The following is an 18,752-nucleotide window of genomic DNA, read 5'->3' on the forward strand; positions in this document are numbered from 1 at the left end:
ACTGCTCATTTTAGTCAATCCTTTCTGGGTTCCATTCTTCAAATAGAACATGTGTGTCCCTGACTCTGACTCAAGACCAAAGGTCAGAGTGGATTCAGATTTTCAAGGGCAAGCTTTACCCAGGCCCTGGAAGCTCCTTGCAACATCTAAGATGTGCCTGGCCTAAAAGAAGCAATGCGAGGGGTTGAAGTGCAGCCTGTGACGTTGTCCCGGTCAGTGAAACAAAGAAAACAGAGGAGAAAATAATCAAAGAACCAATAGGAGAAAACTTCCCAAATCTGTGTCTTCAGATTTAAAGGAACACAGAGCAAAAAACCTGGTGAATGAAAATAGATTCAAACCTAGTAACAGGATTGTTGCAAACATCAAAGGGTAAGTGAAATAATCTAAATCTCCCAGAAGATCAGCCTCAAAGACACCGTCAGAGAAATAAGGATCATTTTCCCACTTCAACACTGATGGCTTTCAGACGGAAGGCAGCTCCTTTCCTAACTCCACCACAGGAAGCAGGAAAATAACCCCAAACTTCCATAAACCATGAACTAAAACGTAAGTATCAAGGACTAAGAAGGAGAGGGAAGACAAAAAAGTCCTCATCTTTTGTGTTATAAAGATGATAAATTATCTAAAAGTGATTAACCTGGAAGCATGTTGTTTAGATTTGTAATTACCATGGAGGAAAAACAGCAAAAAAAAAAAAAAACCCAAAAAACAAAAAACAAAAAAAAGAAACAGGAAATGGTTAAAAGATGTTTCTGGGGACAGACTGATTTGTCATCACATTGACTAAAAGACAAACAAATAAGAAAACACAACTTGTATAAGAAGTATAAGTCGGGCCAAGAGTGTGGCGTAGTGGTAGAGTGCTTGCCTAGCATACACGAAGTCCTGGGTTCAATTCTTTGGTACCACATACACAGAAAAAGCCAGAAGTGGTACTGGGGCTTAAGTAGTAGAGCCTTGAGAAAGCTCAAAGCACAGTACTCTGGCCCTGAGTTCAAGCCCCATGCATGACTGGCAAAAGTTTTTTTAATTAAATAAATAAATAAAAAGTACAAGTCCTGGTGAGGTACTGGTATCTCACTATTGCAATCCTAGCTACTTAGAATCTGAGACCTGGAGGATCCTGGTTCAAATCCAGCTCAGGCAGAAATGACTGCTAGACTCTAACTCCAATTAACCAGCACAATGTCAGTTACTTAACCAGAAAATAACTGAAACTGGTAAATGAGAAGTTTAAAACTAAAGTCAGTACAGGTAAAGGCAGTACAAAAACAAATGGTTTCTTCTACAAACTGGGACTTATACATATTGTCTTCTATTACATTAGAAAACAAATTTTCAACATCATCATGTAAAGCTGGACATGTGAATAAAAAAGGAACCAGGATGCAATCTTTCATCTGCCACAAAGATATGAAAAAAAAACTTAAAGGCAAACAAGGTTTTATTACCACTAGGACTCAGCAAACTTAACATTAATATTTTCACTGTTCTCACAATATTTACTTAAATAAAACTAGATATAACTAGATATTGCTAGAGCTGGGTGCGGTGGCTCATGCCAGTAATCCTAGCTACTTCGGAGGCTGAGAGCTAAAGCCAGCCCAGGCACTAAAGACGGTGAGACTCTTATCTCCAATTAATTACTAGAAAATGGGAACTAGGGCTGTGGCTCCAGGGGTAGGGCGGTAGCCTTGAACTGAAGAGCTCAGGAACAACACCCAGACCCAGAGTTCAAGCCCCATGACTGACAAACAACAAAACAACAGCAACAAAAACAAACAGATATAATGAGACACCAAACCCACTTGTTCTATTAGAAATAGCTGCTAGGAGTCCCAAACAAAACAAAAATGTGTAGCTAAAATATTATAGTAAATCAATATAATCTTGACTCATTTTTCTGGAAAGTCAAACCTAAAATTAATACATATGAATTTAATCTACTCAAATCTTTGTGACAAAAAGGAATCAGTCTCTTTTTGGTTTTGTTTTGTTTTGTTTTTTGTTGGTCATGGGGCTTGAACTCTGGGCCTGGGCATTGTCCCTGAGCTTTTCAGCTCAAGGCTACTACTTTACCACTTAAGCCACAGTGCCACTTCTCAATTTCTGGTGGTTAATTGGAGATAACAATCTCACAGACTTTAGTGCCTGGGCTGGCACTGAACCACGATCCTCAGACCTCAGCATTCTGAGTTGCGAGGATTACAGAGAGTGAACCACCGGCGTCCAGCTCTATTTTTTTGTCATTGTTGTTTTGTTTTGCTTTTTGTTTTTAAATGTAAACTCTGACATTATTAACTTCCATTTGTTCTTTTTTGAGATGAGGTCTTGCTATGTTGCCCAGACTTGCCTTAAACTCTTGAACTCAGTGGATCTTCTTGCCTCAGCCTGCTAAATAGCTGGGACTACAGGCATGTAGCACCATGTTCCTCAGACTTTTTTCTTTCCTGATATAGAAGAAAAGTTCAAAGAGAAGTAGGAAAGAAGGGAAGAAATCAAAGACCTGCATGAACTAGGAGAAATAAGTAAGATTGGCCAAGAGCATGAGACTTTCTAATCATATTTGGAGACACAGTCCCAGTTCCCGTATGAAGGATCTTTGACACACAGAGGTGACATTTTGACAAACACTTGGGTGTTTGAGTGGCTACCAAACATAACTGTCTCCTAGTGGGACACAGATGAATTCCTTGAGTGAATGTGCCAGCCCTGGAACATCCCTGGAACAAGGTAGATGACCAGTCAAAGAGAGGAGAGCCCCACAAAAACTGCATTCCTGTCCCGAAGCAGACAAAAGAGAAGCAGTCTAACAACTGTGACAGTCACTGTGACTTCTCCAAAACGGGAAATATATACAACGTTTGGATGGGAGAAGGGTTTGTTTGTTTTCGGAAAAACAGGCAATTTTTATTTAGGAAGATCACTGAGGTGCTAGAGAGGGCAGACACAGTACCAAGCAATACAATTCTCAATAAGTTTCCTTATAGAAATTGTGATTCAGGTCTACCACCATTTATAAGCTCTGACACATATTATGAATGCATCAGTTACTGTCCTGATTCAAAAGTCTCACAATCTTATGATCACCCAAGAACTCTGCATATTCTTCTAATAACAGACTTTTCCAAGCCTTTTTTTTTTTTTTTTTTTTGCCAGCTCAGGGTCTGAGCACTGTCCTTGGATTTTCTCAAGGCTAGAGCTCTACCACTTGAGCCACAGCACCCCTTCCAGCTTTTTTCTATGTACATGGTACCGAGGAATAGAACCCAGGTCTTCGTGCATGCTAGGCAAGCACTCTACCACTAGGCCAAACTCCCGGCCCCTTCCAAGCTTTTTTTTAGAATATCATTATTGTTGGATATTTTCTTATTTATTTTAATAAATTGATCAATATTACATTTAAATCAATAAATAGATTAAATAATTGTTTAGATAAATTTAATATAATTTTTAAATTGGCTCAAAAGTACATAAAATGATCTGCTAGAAGATAAACTTATTTCCTTTTTTTCTTTTCTTTCTTTTTTTCTTGTGTAAGCTGGGTGCCGGTGGCTCGCGCCTATAATCCTAGTTCCTCAGGAGGCTCAGATCTGAGGATCATGGTTCAAAGCCAGCCCAGGAGTAAAGTCCAGGCCCTGAGTTCAAGTCCCACAACTGACAACAACAACCAAAAAAAGAACTAGGAAGAAATTATGAGAATTCTACCTAAATACGTCCAAATAACATAAAGTTTAGGTGTCTATTGAAATAAACTCTTCTTTTCAGATCTCTTCCTTTCTTTTTTTCCTTTCCTTTTCCTTTTGTTCTTTCTTTGCCAGTACTGGAGCTTGAATACAGGTTCTGGGCATTGTCTATTTGCTTTGTCTACTCAAGTCTGGTGCTCTACTACTTGAGCCAAATATCCACTTCCCATCTTTTGCTAGTTAATTGACTATAAGAGTCCCATAGACTTTTCTGCCCTGACTGGCTTCCAACCAAGATTCTTACAGCTCAGCCACATGATTCTGAGGATTACAGGAGTAAACCACCAGTGCCAGGCTTCTAGATATTTCTGAGGACATTGTACCTTTGTCCTTCAGAATGGAGCCTCTCTCTATTTGCTTCACTTATAAAGGTGCCTTTATCTTGGGGAGGGCCTCTACCAGCCTCCAACCCAGGACATGTCCCCTGAAGTCTGAAATAAAGCCTCAGGGGTTGGTGACCTGCACCCACCTGGCGTCTCCACGCGGCGGTAGTGGTAAGGGTTGATGCACACTTCCTTCTGCTTGGAGCCGAAAGGGAACTCGCAGCACTCCAGCGGCTTCAGCTCGTGGTGGGACTGCAGATCTGGCCACCGCCACACTCGGCAGTAAATAACGTGAGGCAGACCTTTTCGGTGGGACACTTGCAGGCGCCCATCTAGAGACCTGGGGATGGTGACACATTTGCTGGGCTGCCCTGGACAGCTGAGAGCCCTCTCTAGCTCATCCATGGCTCCTTTCTTCTTCTTTAGTTTCTTCACTAAAGAGTCCACGGCTTTCTCCGCCCACTTCTCCTCTTCATCTCCTTGCTTCCAGCCCAGCAGCCTCTTCACTGCGGGGCTGGTAAAGGAGAAGAGGGAGCTGATGGGCGTGCTGGAGTGCATAGGAGGTGGGCTGGGGTCTTCTGCACACAGGAACCAGGCCCGCTGCCCCTCACTACCAGGGACAGGCCAGTGGCAGGGAGCTCCCCAGGGAGGTCATAGGTCCCAATTTCCCTTTCCTTCTGGAAGCACTGGGGCTGGAGCCACCTCGGGAAGGGTATTGCCTTTCTCCAAAGCTCATCGATGGACCAGCCAATTCTGCAAAAACAGGACGCAAGACATGGGGGAGTTTAGCAAGATGACAGTGAAGAAGGACAATGTTTCATCCTAAAATCTTTTCCTTCTCTTTGGCCTGGCCTTCTCCTTTATTTCCCCTTTAGGGCCTGCAAAAATCTCCTCAAGAATTTGTCCCAATTTTCAGCCCAATTTACCACCCACTCATCTAAGCAACCTGCAGTGACCCTTCTGTGGAGTCCCTTTTCCCTTCCCATGCTCAACTCTGTATTCCCAAACACATCTTTCATCAAGTCGCTTTCCTAAGGAAGAAATGATGCAATTCATGCCTGTAATCCTAACTACTCAGGAAGCTGAGATCTGAGGATCACAGTCCAAAGCTGGCCCAGGCAGGAAAGTTAGTGAGACTCCTACTTAACCATCCAAAAGCTGGAAGTAGAACTGCGGCTCACGTGGTAGAGTGCTAGCCTTGAGCAAAGAAGCCGAAGACTAGCACTCAGGCTGTGACTTCAAGTCTCAGTACTGGTACCAAAAATATGACTGATTGATTTGTTACTGATTAAAATAATTAATCATGTGGCTCTTTGGTTTCCCCATTGTAAACTTTGTTCAGGGCTTGTTCAGGGCCTCTGTACTCTCCCTTCAGCCACTCAGTTTCTTGATTTTCAAGTTGTACAAGAAACCCATCCCTCATAAGAGAAAAGGAAAACAACTACATGCTAAAGAAGAGAAAAAAGGATCTCAGATACAGGTTGTGACTGTGGTCATGGATATATTAAAACGAAGCCCCTTGTATAGCTAATTGATACTAAACTAAAAAAACCAAACAAAAAAAACCACACATAGGATTCCTAATAATCTCACCACTCGGGGAGAGCTAGTCTCTATCATACATTCTTTCAAACCATTTTTTATGATAGTGTTCTTCAAAGTGTGTCTCTAGAACCCCCGTGGTCCTGTTGTGGGCCTGTGGGGTTTTCTTTGTCCCATTCTGTGTGTGTATGTGAAATGTATGCACAGAAGCCAAATGACCAGTTGTACGCATATGAGAATCACAGTGCCGTCTACCAATCCAGGTATTAAAGAGATGGCATGGTTCAATGCGGAGAACAATGGAAGGCATGCCTCTGATCTAGAAGCCTTTGAACACATATGGAAGGACAAGTTAAGTTGTAACATCCCTCCCCATCACCTTGGGCCAACCTTTTGAAGATCTGAAACAGAAAGAGAGAGAGAGAAAGAGAGAGAGAGAGAGACAGACAGACAGAGACAGAGAGAGTGAGGGAGAGAGAGAGAGAGAGAGAGACAGAGAGACAGAGAGAGACAGAGAGAGAGACAGAGAGACACAGACATTTGGAAATATATGTAACAGTAGCTTTTTCCTCACCACTATTTTGAAAATGCAGTTTTCAATACACAAATATGTTTACAGAATGGACCTCTCATTGTTAATGAATCAAATTCTAATCCACAAATATTTATTTTGATTTCTCAGTTTTCATTTCTAAACTGGAAAAAATTAGTTATCGGACATAACCCACATAAGCAGAGATGTTCTTTCACATTCACATCAATGTTGAGGTGGAAAGGGACCAAAAGCCAAAGGAATGTGAGAACAGCTTTTTTGTCTACACACACACACACACACACACACACACACACACACACACACACACACACGCAGTGTGTGTACACCAAAAATAATGCGCTCATGATTGTCATTCTGCCTGAGACTCAGCTAGACTTCTCTTGGCCCTCTCACCAGAACAACACATCCCCTCCCAGTTATTCAGTAAACCCATTTAAAGTTCCTGAGGCAGAACTGCACTTCCTCACCAGGAAACAGTTGCTTTAACAAAAAACTCCTTTTTCTAGACTTTAAAACCAGCGACTTCATTCCTGTTTAAAGTGATTGATGTTTCTGGTCACATTTTCAAGCAAGCTGACTCATTTCAGTCTTTTGAAGCCAACAGAGCTCAAAATCTCCAACATTTGTTTGTTGGGGGGAAAAAAAAAACTACTCTCTAAAATGTTTTGCTTAAAGCTCTTACTCCACTATTTGAGCCAAGCTCCACTTCCAGCTTTTTGGTGGTTAACTGGAGATCAGATTCTGGTCCAGGCTGGCTTCTCATTTTTTTTTTCTGGTCTTAGGATTTGAACTCTGGGTCCTGGCAGTTTCCCCTGAGCTCCTTTTGCTCAAGGCTAGCACTCTGCCAGTTAAGCCACAGCTCAACTTCCAGCTTTTTCTGTGATTAGAGATAAGAGACTCATGAACTTTCCTGTCTGGACTGGCTTCAATCCATGATCTTCAGATCTCAGCCTGGAGTGTAGCTAGGATTACAGGCATGAGCCACCGATGTCTAGCTCCAGGCTGGCTTCTGACTGAGATCTTCAGATCTCCTGATTATAGGTGTGACGCCTATAATCACTCCACACAAACTTTTCAACAAAAATCCAGAGTGCTATTTTGCTCCTCTGCTATGATGAGCATTTACTTGTTTGTTTATTTTTGTGCAAGTACTGGGGCTGGAACTCATGGCCTAAGTATGTCCCTTAGCTTTTTCACTCAAGGCTGAGGGTCTACCACTTGAACTACAGCACCACTTCAGCTTTTGGGTAGTTAATTGGAGATAAGAGTCTCACACTAACCTAACTGCCTGGGCTGGATTTGAACCACAATCCTCAAATCTCAGCCTCCTGATAAGCTGGGATCTCGACCTGCTGAGTATCTAACATTATAACTGTGTGCCACAGGTGCTGGCTGGTAGCCTTTTGAGGGGGGGGCATGGGGCTTGAACTCTGGGCCTGAGAGCTTGTCCCTGAGCGCTTCAGCTCAAGGCTACCACCCTACCTCTGGAGCCACAGTGCCAGTTTCCGTTTTCTAGTGATTAATTGGAGATAAGAGTCTGAAGTTCTTTAGTGCCTGGACTGTGATCCTCAGATCTCAGGCTCCTAAGTAACTAGAATTACAGGCATGAGGCACCTCACCCGGCTGGCAATCATTCTCGATCACTCTCAGCTAACCTCCTGCAAGTCAAAGTGAGGATACTTTGCGAGCAAAATGCAAAGCTGTCATCACTGCCGTCCTCATATGGACCTTATTTAAGACAGTCCACTAAAGTGTGATGAAAAGGAGAGTTAGGGATTCCAAAGTTGTGCTTCTTCATTTGGCAGTTTGACTTACACACAGTTTTATTTAGAAAGGTTGATTTTGTGGCTTAACAATGGTGAACTTATAAAATATAGTTAAGTCACTGTGCTCATGTTGTGTTTATTTAATCCAGACAGGCAGTGCTGTGGCAGTGGTTGGAGTAATGAGGAGCTTTAAACAGGAGACACAGCTCAACACAAAGCAACCCTATTCCCCATGGTACTGTGCATTCTGCTTAGTTTTGCAGCAGATTTGTTATGAATAAGAGGTGGCATAAATCTTCATGCTTAGTTCAGCGGAAGGGAAAAGTCTTTTGTAAAGAAATGTTTAGCAAAGTTCAACTAAAATATACCTTTTGAGCAGTTTTTGTTCTGTGAAACAAATATCAGATTCTCTAAACTGGAGTGGGTTTGACTTTGTTGTTTGCTTGTTTTTCTTTTTAACTGTGAGCTCCTATGTGAAATCAGTATAAAATGAAATCTGAATAAAATGGTTTGTGTAAAACCAGCATAACTAAATAGACGCTTGCAAGGCAGCTTGATGAACAAAGACTAAGATGTGTAATAAGACCAGGTGTGCATGTGTGCGTGTGCGTGCGTGTGTGTGTGTATAAGTTTACAAAGAAAAATTCATTTTATTGTGCTTTACAATTAAAAAAGACTGCCAGCTGCCACTGGCTCACATCTGTAATCCCAGCTACTCAGGAGATTGAAATCTGAAGCTCACAGTTAGCCTGGGCTCACATCTATAATCCTAGCTACTCAAAAGGCTTGATATCCAGAGGATCACAATTTAAAGGCAACCAGAGCAGAAAATTCTGTGAGATTACCTCTCAAATTAACGAGCAAAACTTCTAGCTTGAGAGATGGATGAAGCCGTGTAAGCTTAAGGCTCAGAGTTCAGTGCTGAGTACCAGCCAAAGCAAGACTGAAAATATTTTCCTAAATCATATATTTCTTCATCCTGCTTGAGGTTCTGCCTGAGTACAGTAAGTGACTATGTTCATTTTCCTTGGCCCTTGGAGAAATATCAACCAGTCCTGAATGCAGGATCTAAATGGACTTGATTCTTCACCGTCTAATCTCATTGCTATATTTCAAATAATTTTGTTGTCTCACAGTATCTGCAAAGCTAAGATTTACTGCTACAAGTCAGCTCCTGTTTACTCAACAGGAGCCCTTTACATTAAAAAAAAAAAAGTCAGCTGGCATCATCAGCTCAAGCCTGTAATCCTAACTATTTAGAGGCTGAGATCTGAGCATTGTAGTTTGAAGCTAGTCCAAGTCGAAAGGTCTATGAGACACTTAATGCCAATTAATGACCTAAAAGTGAAAAAAAAATGGAGCAGTGGTTCAAGTAAGTACCATGCTAAAAAGTTCAGGGACAGGGCCTAAGCTCCAAGTTCAAGCCCCAGGACTGGTAAAAGCGTTAAACTTAGGCTCTGAGTAATAAACACTGAGTTTACAACTGTAGCCTCTATGTGAGGAAGGAAGAAAATAGAAAACATCAAAAGGTTTAAGATTATTTAAGGCTGACAGGAGGAATTGCCAGTCAACCACTATGGAAAGAAGTATGGTGGTTCCTCAAAAGACTAAACATAGAGCTCTCCTATGACCCAGCAATCCCATTCCTTGGCATTTACCCAAATCTTCAGAAACAAGGACATATTAAAGCCACTAGCACAACAATGATCACTGCAGCATCATTTACCATAGTGAAGACATGGAACCAACCCAGATGCCCCTCAGTAAATGATTGGATCAAGATGTGGTATTTATACACAATGGAATTCTATGCTGCCATCAGAAAGAATGACATTGCCCCATTTGTAAGGAAATGGAAAGACTTGGAAAAAAATCATATTAAATGAAGTAAGCCAGACCCAAAGGAACATAGGCTCAATGGTTTCTCTCATTTGTAATAATTAGTACACATCATGGACTCTCTTAGCAGAGAGTTACAATAGCTCAAAACCTATGTACATAAGGTCATATAGGATGAACTCTAGGATATGAAAACAAGAGGTTTATTATTGTTCCTAATGTACTTTATTTCTCTTTTCTTTTCTTGCCCTTATGATTAATCTCATGTGGTTACTGTATCTGACTTTATTCCCTGGTAGATTGTATATCCATTTATTTGCTTATTTGGAATAAGGAGAAGGGGGGAAACAAGATGATTGGGAGGGGTGGGAGGAGAGAAATGGGGACAAAAACATGAGAAGGGGGCAGGAGTTTGGCCTAGTGGTTAAAGTGCTTGCCTAACATGCATGAAGACCCAAGTTCAATTCCTTGGTACCACATACATAGGAAAAGGCTGGAAGTGATGCTGAGGCTCAAGTGGTAGAGCTCTAGCCTTGAGAAAGTCCAAGGACAGTGTTCAGGCCCTGAGCTCAAGCTCGGGACTGGCAAAAAATAAAAAAAAAAACACCATGAGAGGGAATATTAACATGTGAGAAGTAATGCACCTACTACCTGATGAATGTAACTGTAACCCCTCTACACATTATCCCAACAATAAAAAATATTTAAGTCTGATTGGGGGGATACACATATGTTCAATGTATTATTTTCTAAGTTTGTCTTGGATGTATGTTTATGTTTTAAAAGGAAAAGTACTGTAAATAAGCTAAACTTGAAGCCTCTCCAACATGAAGTAAGTCTTTATCCATGCTCATAGTTTCTATATGTCCAGGCTAAGGTTTAGAGTAGTTTAGGGGCCACACAGATTATTCAATCCTCAGTCTTAGGTTCTTTGCCCTGCAATGAATGAAGAGGTCACTGTCTATCTCTACACGCTAATGCACTAGCCTGGTCAGTGTTGGTCCCTTCTGTCCATGTTTGCTTGGAACTGTCAGCCTAGCTTCAATAGCTGTCCACTGTCAGAATTTGAATGTCAATAGACTATAGCTCCTAACCCAGGAGACCTCCAGTATCTCCACACTACAATAGAGCATTCTGTCTTGTGGGAGTCATAAAAACAAACAAACAAACAAAAAACAACCAGCAAGAAGAGGACAGTTAGTGCGACTTGTAGTTACACCACTCTTATTTAAGTATAACAAATAAAACAGAAATGAAGCACCTCTTAAAGATGAAGAAAGCTGGGCACCAGTGGCTCAGGCCTATAATCCTAGCTACTCAGGAGGCTGAGATCTGAGGATCATCGTTCAAAGCCAGCCTGAGCAGGAAAGTCTGTGAGACTCTTTCCTCCAATTAACCACCAGAAAACTGGAAGTGGTGCTGTGGCTCAAAGTGGTAGAGTGCTAGCCTTGGTTGAAAAGGCTCAGGGACAATGTCCAGACCCTTAGTTTCAAGCTCCATGACCGACAAAAGCAAAGCAAAGCAAAACAAAAAGTGTAAAGCATTTATATACAGAAACAAAACCAATTAATTCTTTCTTGTAGATGTATTGGTTCTCAGACTTGAATTCAGGGCCAGGGCATTCTCCCTTAGCTTCTTACACCTAAAACTAGTGCTCTACCACATGTGCCACACACCTCCATCCTGCTGGTTAATATATAAGTCTTACAGACTTTTCTGTATCCCCAAGCTGGCTTCAAAGCTCAGTCTTTAAGTGTCAGCCTCCTGAGAAGCTAGGATTATAGGCATAGCCACTGGTGCTCTCCTATATCCAGTTAATTCCTACAAAACACAACAAGAGCTGTGGAGGAAGGAAGCAGAATGAGAAAGTTCTTAGGTCAAAGAGAAGATTCTAGAAGGATGCATTTGGAGAGTAAGTGGGCATATTTAGGATTTAGCCAGTTTAAAAACACATTGACTTATCTGAAATTGGATAGGGAACGGGGGAAAACAAGATGAGGGGGGGAGGGGGGAAGGGAAATGGGGACCATGACATGTGAAAGGGCATCAATGTGTGGGAATTAAGGCACCATTTATCTGGCAAATATCATGCAACCCTTCTATTAATTACAATAATATATATTAAAAAAAACAAAAACACATTGACTTGACAGATTAGGATAATTTTCTAAGACTTCTTTTAAACAGGAATTTACTTTAGTATAACAGGGTTATAGAAGGAAGAATTAGAACAGGAATGTTCTGTTCAGGAAACAGAAGTTACTTTTTTTTGTCAGTCCTGGGGCTTGAACTCAGAGCCTAGGCACTGTCCCTAAGCTTCTTTTGCTCAGGGCTAGCATTCTATCACTTGAGCCACAGTACCACTTCCAGCTTTCTCTGAGCAGTTTATGGAAATAAGAGTCTCAGGGAATTTCCTGCATAGGCTGGCTTTGAACCAGGATCCTCAGACCTCAGCCTACTGGGTAGCTAGGATTATAGGCAGGAGCCACTGGCACCCAGCTCAGAAGTTACATTTTTTAATGCAGTTGTACTCTTACTTTATAAGACAATTGTGGGTCCCTGTCATGTACAACAGTGTGAACTTAGGCAAGATATATAGTCTTCTTTTCACATTTACAGGTCAGGATAGACAAAGCCATCCATACAGGTGTATCTGGGTGCTGGTCCAAAGACTTGGTGGCTGTTGGCTGAATGTGCAACATGCCTGGCTCATCACAGCAGATACTACACAGTCACCCAGGGGTTGTCCCAAGTGCATGTCATGTGTAGCCCTCATGATATGGTACAGGGCAGGGCAAAGAAACTTGTGTTCCATGAGTGTCCTACCAACCAAAGCCAAGTTCCACTTGCTTTTAAACTGTTTCTGGAATTAATTTTGTCACTGCAAAGGAATAAGAGTAAGATAGGTAGATAGGTAGGTAGGTAGGTAGGTAGGTAGATAGATAGATAGATAGATAGATAGATAGATAGATAGATAGATAGCTGTATATGCATATATGTTTGGCATGGCTTTGTTGGGGCTTACTGGTTAGCTGACATCCACCATCAATAACTTCAGACCCCCACAATGCTGACCTTTTTAGGACAAAGAAAAGAGATCAGAATGGCTGTTCTTTCTCTGGCTCCCTCTTTGTCTAGTTCATGCACTTGGAGAACAAAAACAGTACTTTTTTCTCTTCCTGGCACCCAACTTTTACAATAAACCCCAAATGAGTGAGCAAAACAATTTCTTGCTTTTGAGATTTTTTTTTTTAATAAACAAGCACACTTAAAAGCAGTGCTGACCACAAACACACAAAATGATTTAACTACACAAGACAAAAAGAAAGGAAGAAAGAAACACACTGAAAAGCAATTTCTGTAGCCTGATTTAAAAAAAAAAAAAACGTTTGGGAGAAGTATGCTTTTACCCCTAGTCCTGAGGCTTGAACTCTGGGCCTATGGGCTGTCCCTGAGCTCCTTTGGTTCAAGGCTAGCATTCTAGCACTTGAACCACACCACCACTTCCAGGTTTTTCTGTGATTTAACTGGAGATCCAGACTTTCCTGCCAGGGCTGGGTTCCAACCACGATCCTTAGATCTCAGCCTTCTGAGAACCATGAGCCATCGGTGCCCAGCTAAGTTTAAATCCATGTCCGCTAAGCACGTCACACAGATTACTTCAACTCACTGAGCCTTCTTTAAAGCATCTCCTGGTGTTTTTTTCTTCAATTTGGAGAACATAAATACTGTAAAAACCCTATGACCAGTCAGTAGGCCTTTCTGGGTCTGCCTAAGCACTACATACATGGAGCCCTCCCTCTGGTGGTTAGTATGCCAAAGAAGTCTCCCTCATCTTCTAAGCTGTAGACTGCAGCCTGGTGGTCAGGTGACAGCAAGAAACCAATGCAGAGACAATCATGGAACTTCACTGTTTCATTATTTTTATTTTTTCAACTGTAACAATTCTAACCTATACTTAATGGCCTGTAGTAAGTATACCTTAAGATCTCCCCTGGAAAATACTTTAACAGAAGGCAAAATTCAAACATACTTGCTGAAGGAGCACTGAACACTGGCTCCCACCCTGCCTCGTTTCTCGGCCACTGTACAGCACTTCAACTAATACAACAACAAGAACTTCTCCTAGGGCTGGGAATGTGGCTTAGTGGTAGAGTGCTTGCCTCACATGCATGAAGTCTTGGGTCTTATTCCTCAATACTACATAAACAGAAAAAGCAAAAGTGGCACTGTGGCTCAAGTGTTAGAGTGCTAGCTTTGAGCAAAAGAAACTCAGGGACAGTGCCCAGGCCTTGAGTTCAAGTCCCAGGAGTGGCAAAACAAAACAAAAATTTTGCTTGCTCCTAAAACATAAAAACAATCCAGGAGAACTTCGGTCTAGAAAATATTGGCACATGTATTCAATATGTCATGATGGTCACCCTGGAACATAAACTAGGCCACACACACACACGCACACACGCACGCACGCACACACACACACTGTCCTCATTGAAGCTAGCCTACCATTCCTAAGCAAGCAACCATCATAACATTGTAATATGAAATAAAAATAATTGCCTCACACACATACCCGTGTACTGTTGTGCAGTTGTACAACCCAGGGATGGTGTCTTGATTCCTATTCTTACCTCACTCTGTGAGGAGAACTACAAAGATTCAGCCCAGTTCTTGCGGATTTTCATGATCATCTTGCTAAGAGCGATGCCCCCCCCCAAAGAAGACAGCAGAAATGGAATAGTGGCAGTGGGGGCGCTACTTGAGCAGTGCAGGAATTCCACAGCAACTGTGAACCTCTGAATAATCATACAAATATAGATTGCTCGCTGGTAATAGTCCATAGGTGTTTTTTGGTGGAGTCTCCAAAGTGTCTGTGCCTCTCAAACAGAGTTTTAAAAAATTATACTAATGCAGGGTGCTGTTGACTCAAGCCTGTAATCTTAGCTACTCAGAACGCTGAGATCTGAGGATCATGACTTTGAAACCAGCCCCAGGCAGGAAAGTCTGTGAAACTTATCTCAAATTAACCACCCTCCAAAAAGCCAGAAGTGGAGCTAGGGCTCAGGCAGCAGAGCACTCGCCTGGAGTGTAGAAGTTCAGAGGCAGGGTCCAGGGCCCTAGGACCATCCCAAATCAACACAAAACAAAAACTGAATTCAGAAACAGAGGAAAAGGAGGAAGTAAAAGAGAGAAGCGGTATTCAGGCCAAAACTTTACTAGAGCAGAATATGATGAAGGAAGGAGCTGAGATAGCAAGAAGGCAAAGATAGAGACTGCTAAGTATCTACAGACCTCTTCCATCTCCAAAAGGATGGGGTTCAAAGACATGAGTGGCACCACAGAAGGACTGGCTCTGTGACCCAAAGGATAGGACAAACCAGAGCTAAGCTGAACAGGTTGGCTGCCCTCCCCTCGCCCTTCTCTCTCATCCTGCACAGCTACTGGATGTCTACGAGAGGTGTAACAGAATAGCCCTTGCCATTCCATGGCTTAGAAATCCACCTGGATAGCAAACTCTGAAGCACTTTGTAGCCAAAAAAAAAAACATGGTGTCTAGAGCCAGAAGCAAGGAATCTGTGTAGATCCAAGCTGAAAGTGTGGTACTCCCAAAGCTGGAGAATGAGAAATGCAGACAGAGTGCCATGAAGGTGGCGTTGTGGTGTGTATTGGTGAGTGATGCAAAGTTGTGAAAAGGATGGTGGCAGTCCAGGCTGGAGCGTGAAGGTAACATACAGAAAATAGGTTGACTGTGCATGTAAATGAAAGCCTTAGAATGGGCTTTACAAGAAAGGGGGTTGATGGACCTGCAGTTTTAAATGGCTGCACTGGCTGTGAATGTGGGAGAGAAGGATAGGAGGGCAGAAAGGTGAGGAAAGCCCTGGTAGATACAGAAACAGCAGCAGTGGGGAAGGTGGGCTCAGTGAACGGGAGTTACTCCTTTCCAAGATTAGGCTTTTGAAGGACAGTACACAGATGGAAAGGAAATAGAAGGAAGAAGTGATTCATGTAAGAGATGGAGAGAGAAGCCTGGCACCCAGCTCACACCTGCAATCCTAGCTACTCAGGAGCCAAAAATTGGAGGATAGTGTTCCAAAGCCAGCCCAGGCAAGTTTGATCTCTCCAATTAAGCACCCAAAAAGTTGGATATGGAGCTTTGGCTCATGTGGTAGAGTGCTAGCCTTGAGCAAAACCGAAACAAAACTAGGGCCTTTCTACTCCTTATAACAGCAGTGAATAATTTGTCTTAATTAACTTTGTTATTATACTTGCTTCATTGTGTGTGTGTGTGTGTGTGTGTGTGTGTGTGTGTGTGTGTGTGTGTACCAGTGCCAGGGCTTGAACTCAGGACCTGGGCACTCTCACTTAGTTTTTTTTCCTCTCAAGGCTGGTACTCTACCACTTGAACCACAGCTGTACTTCTGGCTTTTTGGTAGTTAGCTGGAGATAAGTCTCAAGGACTTCCCTGTCAGCTCTGGCTTCAAATTGTGATGTTCAAATCTTAGCCTCCTGAGTAGCTAGGATTACAGGCATGACCCACGGATGCCTAGCAATATAGCTTTTAAAGAGGAGGACAGAAGATGAACACTTTCGTACCCTTCAAATAATGCACAAGAAATGCACCATACTCATTGCCTTTGAAGAAGAGTAGAAGTAGTCACAACAGAAAACTGTAGAGGACTGGAGAAAAATGAGAAACTTTTTGACCATAATTTTTCCAAGTGTTGACTTTACTTTGGAGAAAGTTCGTACTTGACTATTTCTTCCTAAATCAGCCTTTTTTTTTTCCAGTCCTGGGGCTTGAACTCAGGGCCTAGGCACTGTCCTTGAGCACTTTTGCTCAAGGCTAGCACTACAGCCACAGCACCACTTCTGGGTTTTTCTGTATATGTGGTACTGAGGAATCGAACCCAGGGCTTTGTGAAAGCATTCTCCCATTAGGTCACACTCCCAGACCCTGGCCTTACATTTTATTATTAATAAAGATTATTTCCCTTGTGCCTTCCTTAACAAATTCTGAATTGGTAACATCTATTAGTCTCTCTGATGACTCTTATCTTGGCCAGCTCTTGTGATGACAGCAGAAAAGGGTAGGGCGTAGCAGGCCCTGGATTTGATCTCCAGCATGGGGTGGGGTGAGCAGTCCTGATAGATAGACAGGCAGACAGACAGAACTTACGATAAATATTAATATATGACTGTGAATAAACACATATAGAGAGAGACAGAGAGACTGGATATCTTGTAGTCATTCAGACTGTCACATGCTATTTTTGCTCTAAAATGTGACTTTATGATGCTTTGATTTCCAACTCAAGTCTTGGGCTTTCAGCTAGCCAGTGTTTTAATTCACTTAACAGAAGCTCTTACTTGTTCTGAATCTTTAATTGACTAGCAAGAACTTAGCTGGAACCAAAATAGGACTTTTAACTCCTAGCAGAACCCAAATAGGATTGTAAAGCCCATTCTAATTGCTTCTTTATTTGAATTAGAGAGCACAGATGGAAATTTTATGTATATTATCACATTCCTGACAATGCAAGTCTTTCTTCCATGGTATATTTGGAACTCTTCATGTGTTTATAAAACATCCCACATTCTCAAGGAGAAGAGGACTCAGGCCAAACATTTCAGCATGAATGATTTATGAATTACAAATTGAAAATACTTAGAAATCTATTTTTACCGAGCTGCTTATAAACTCATAAAGAACTCTTGCCAAAAACTGAAACAAAAACAAAAAGTAACAGCCCCCCCCCCAAACAACCTCTGTACCTTAGCAACCTCACAAAGAATAAGCCAGATCTGATATAATACAAGGTGTCCTTACTCCAAACAACTCTGATCTCCAAAAAGCTGGGCTTGCCACAAACATAAACTTGGGAAAGACTATTTGCCTTAAAACAATCAGTCATAGCTCATATAAAAGTATGATTCAATTTACAAAAATCTTATTCATGGACAGATTTTTTTCAGGAATACATATCCTTCTGTTCAATAAATATTTACCAAACCTCTTTCTATGTTTCAAGCTCTAAAAGTCAACTGTTAAACTTTATAAAAATTTATTACTAAAAGCATATCTAAGTGTTGGGTCAGAAACAGTATAGTGGGCCCTGTATCAGAATTAAGAGCTGTCATTTTTGCCTTTCTACTTCCCAAAAATATAATTTTAACTTTGAGAGTATATTGTGCCTATCCTACCATTGGAATGTTTTCGTCAGCAAGTTACAGAAAAAATCAAATTAGTTTTGAGGACACTTTATCTTATAAACCCTTTGCCCATCAAAACACCAAACATCCTTAAAACTTTAAGAATTTTACAACCAGTCCAGCGTTTGGGGAAAGCAAAACAGTATTAGTTTACTGCTATGTTGATGAATCACTTTTTAAAAAACTGTTCCCAGCATGTCTTTTGGTGAACAAATAAACTGTATTATTATTTTTTAATCAGATAGCCAAGTAGAAAATATAAAGCGTTCCCTCTCTCTTTCTCTCTTCCTCCTCTTCTTTTCCTTGCTCCTTTTTTTCTCCCTCCCTCTCTAAAAGTAAATGCAGTTCACCCCCAAATAATGGGAATGTGTGCTGCTGTTATGGCAAAAACTATGTCTCACAGTCATAGCACATCTAGGACAGAGAATCTTTTTTTTTGTCAGTCCTGGTACTTGAGCACTGTCCTTGGGCATTCTCAAGGCTAGTGCTCTACCACTTGAGCCACAGAACCTCTTCCAGTTTTTTTCTGTGTATGTGGTACTGAGGAATTTAGCCCAGGTCTTCGTGCATGCTAGGCAAGCATTCTACCACTAGGCCATGCTCCTGGCCCCAGAGAATCCCTTTTTTTTTTTTGGTCAGTCCTGGGCTTTGAACTCAGGGCCTGAGCACTATCCTCGGGCTTTCTCAAGGCTAGAGGGCTCTCATTTGAGCCACAGCACCACTTCTGACTTTTTCTATGTCTATGGTACCAAGGAACTGAACTCAG

At 41.7% G+C, this 18,752-nt stretch overlaps 1 protein-coding gene across 1 annotated transcript in view; it reads right to left on the reverse strand.

Annotated features, from left to right (window-relative positions):
• Smad9 (SMAD family member 9) overlaps positions 1-18,752 on the reverse strand; it is a 65,621-nt gene that overhangs the window by 25,161 nt on the left and 21,708 nt on the right. Inside the window, exon 2 of the mRNA XM_090342274.1 lies at positions 4,219-4,825. Within this exon, the coding sequence (XP_090198400.1) occupies positions 4,219-4,630 (412 nt within the window). The 5' untranslated portion in view covers positions 4,631-4,825. The remainder of the gene's footprint in view (positions 1-4,218; positions 4,826-18,752) is intronic.

Source organism: Megascapheus bottae, chromosome 11 (assembly GCF_031878675.1).
Source record: "Megascapheus bottae isolate mThoBot1 chromosome 11, mThoBot2.hap1, whole genome shotgun sequence".
In the NCBI taxonomy this organism is placed as follows: Eukaryota; Metazoa; Chordata; class Mammalia; order Rodentia; family Geomyidae; genus Megascapheus; species Megascapheus bottae.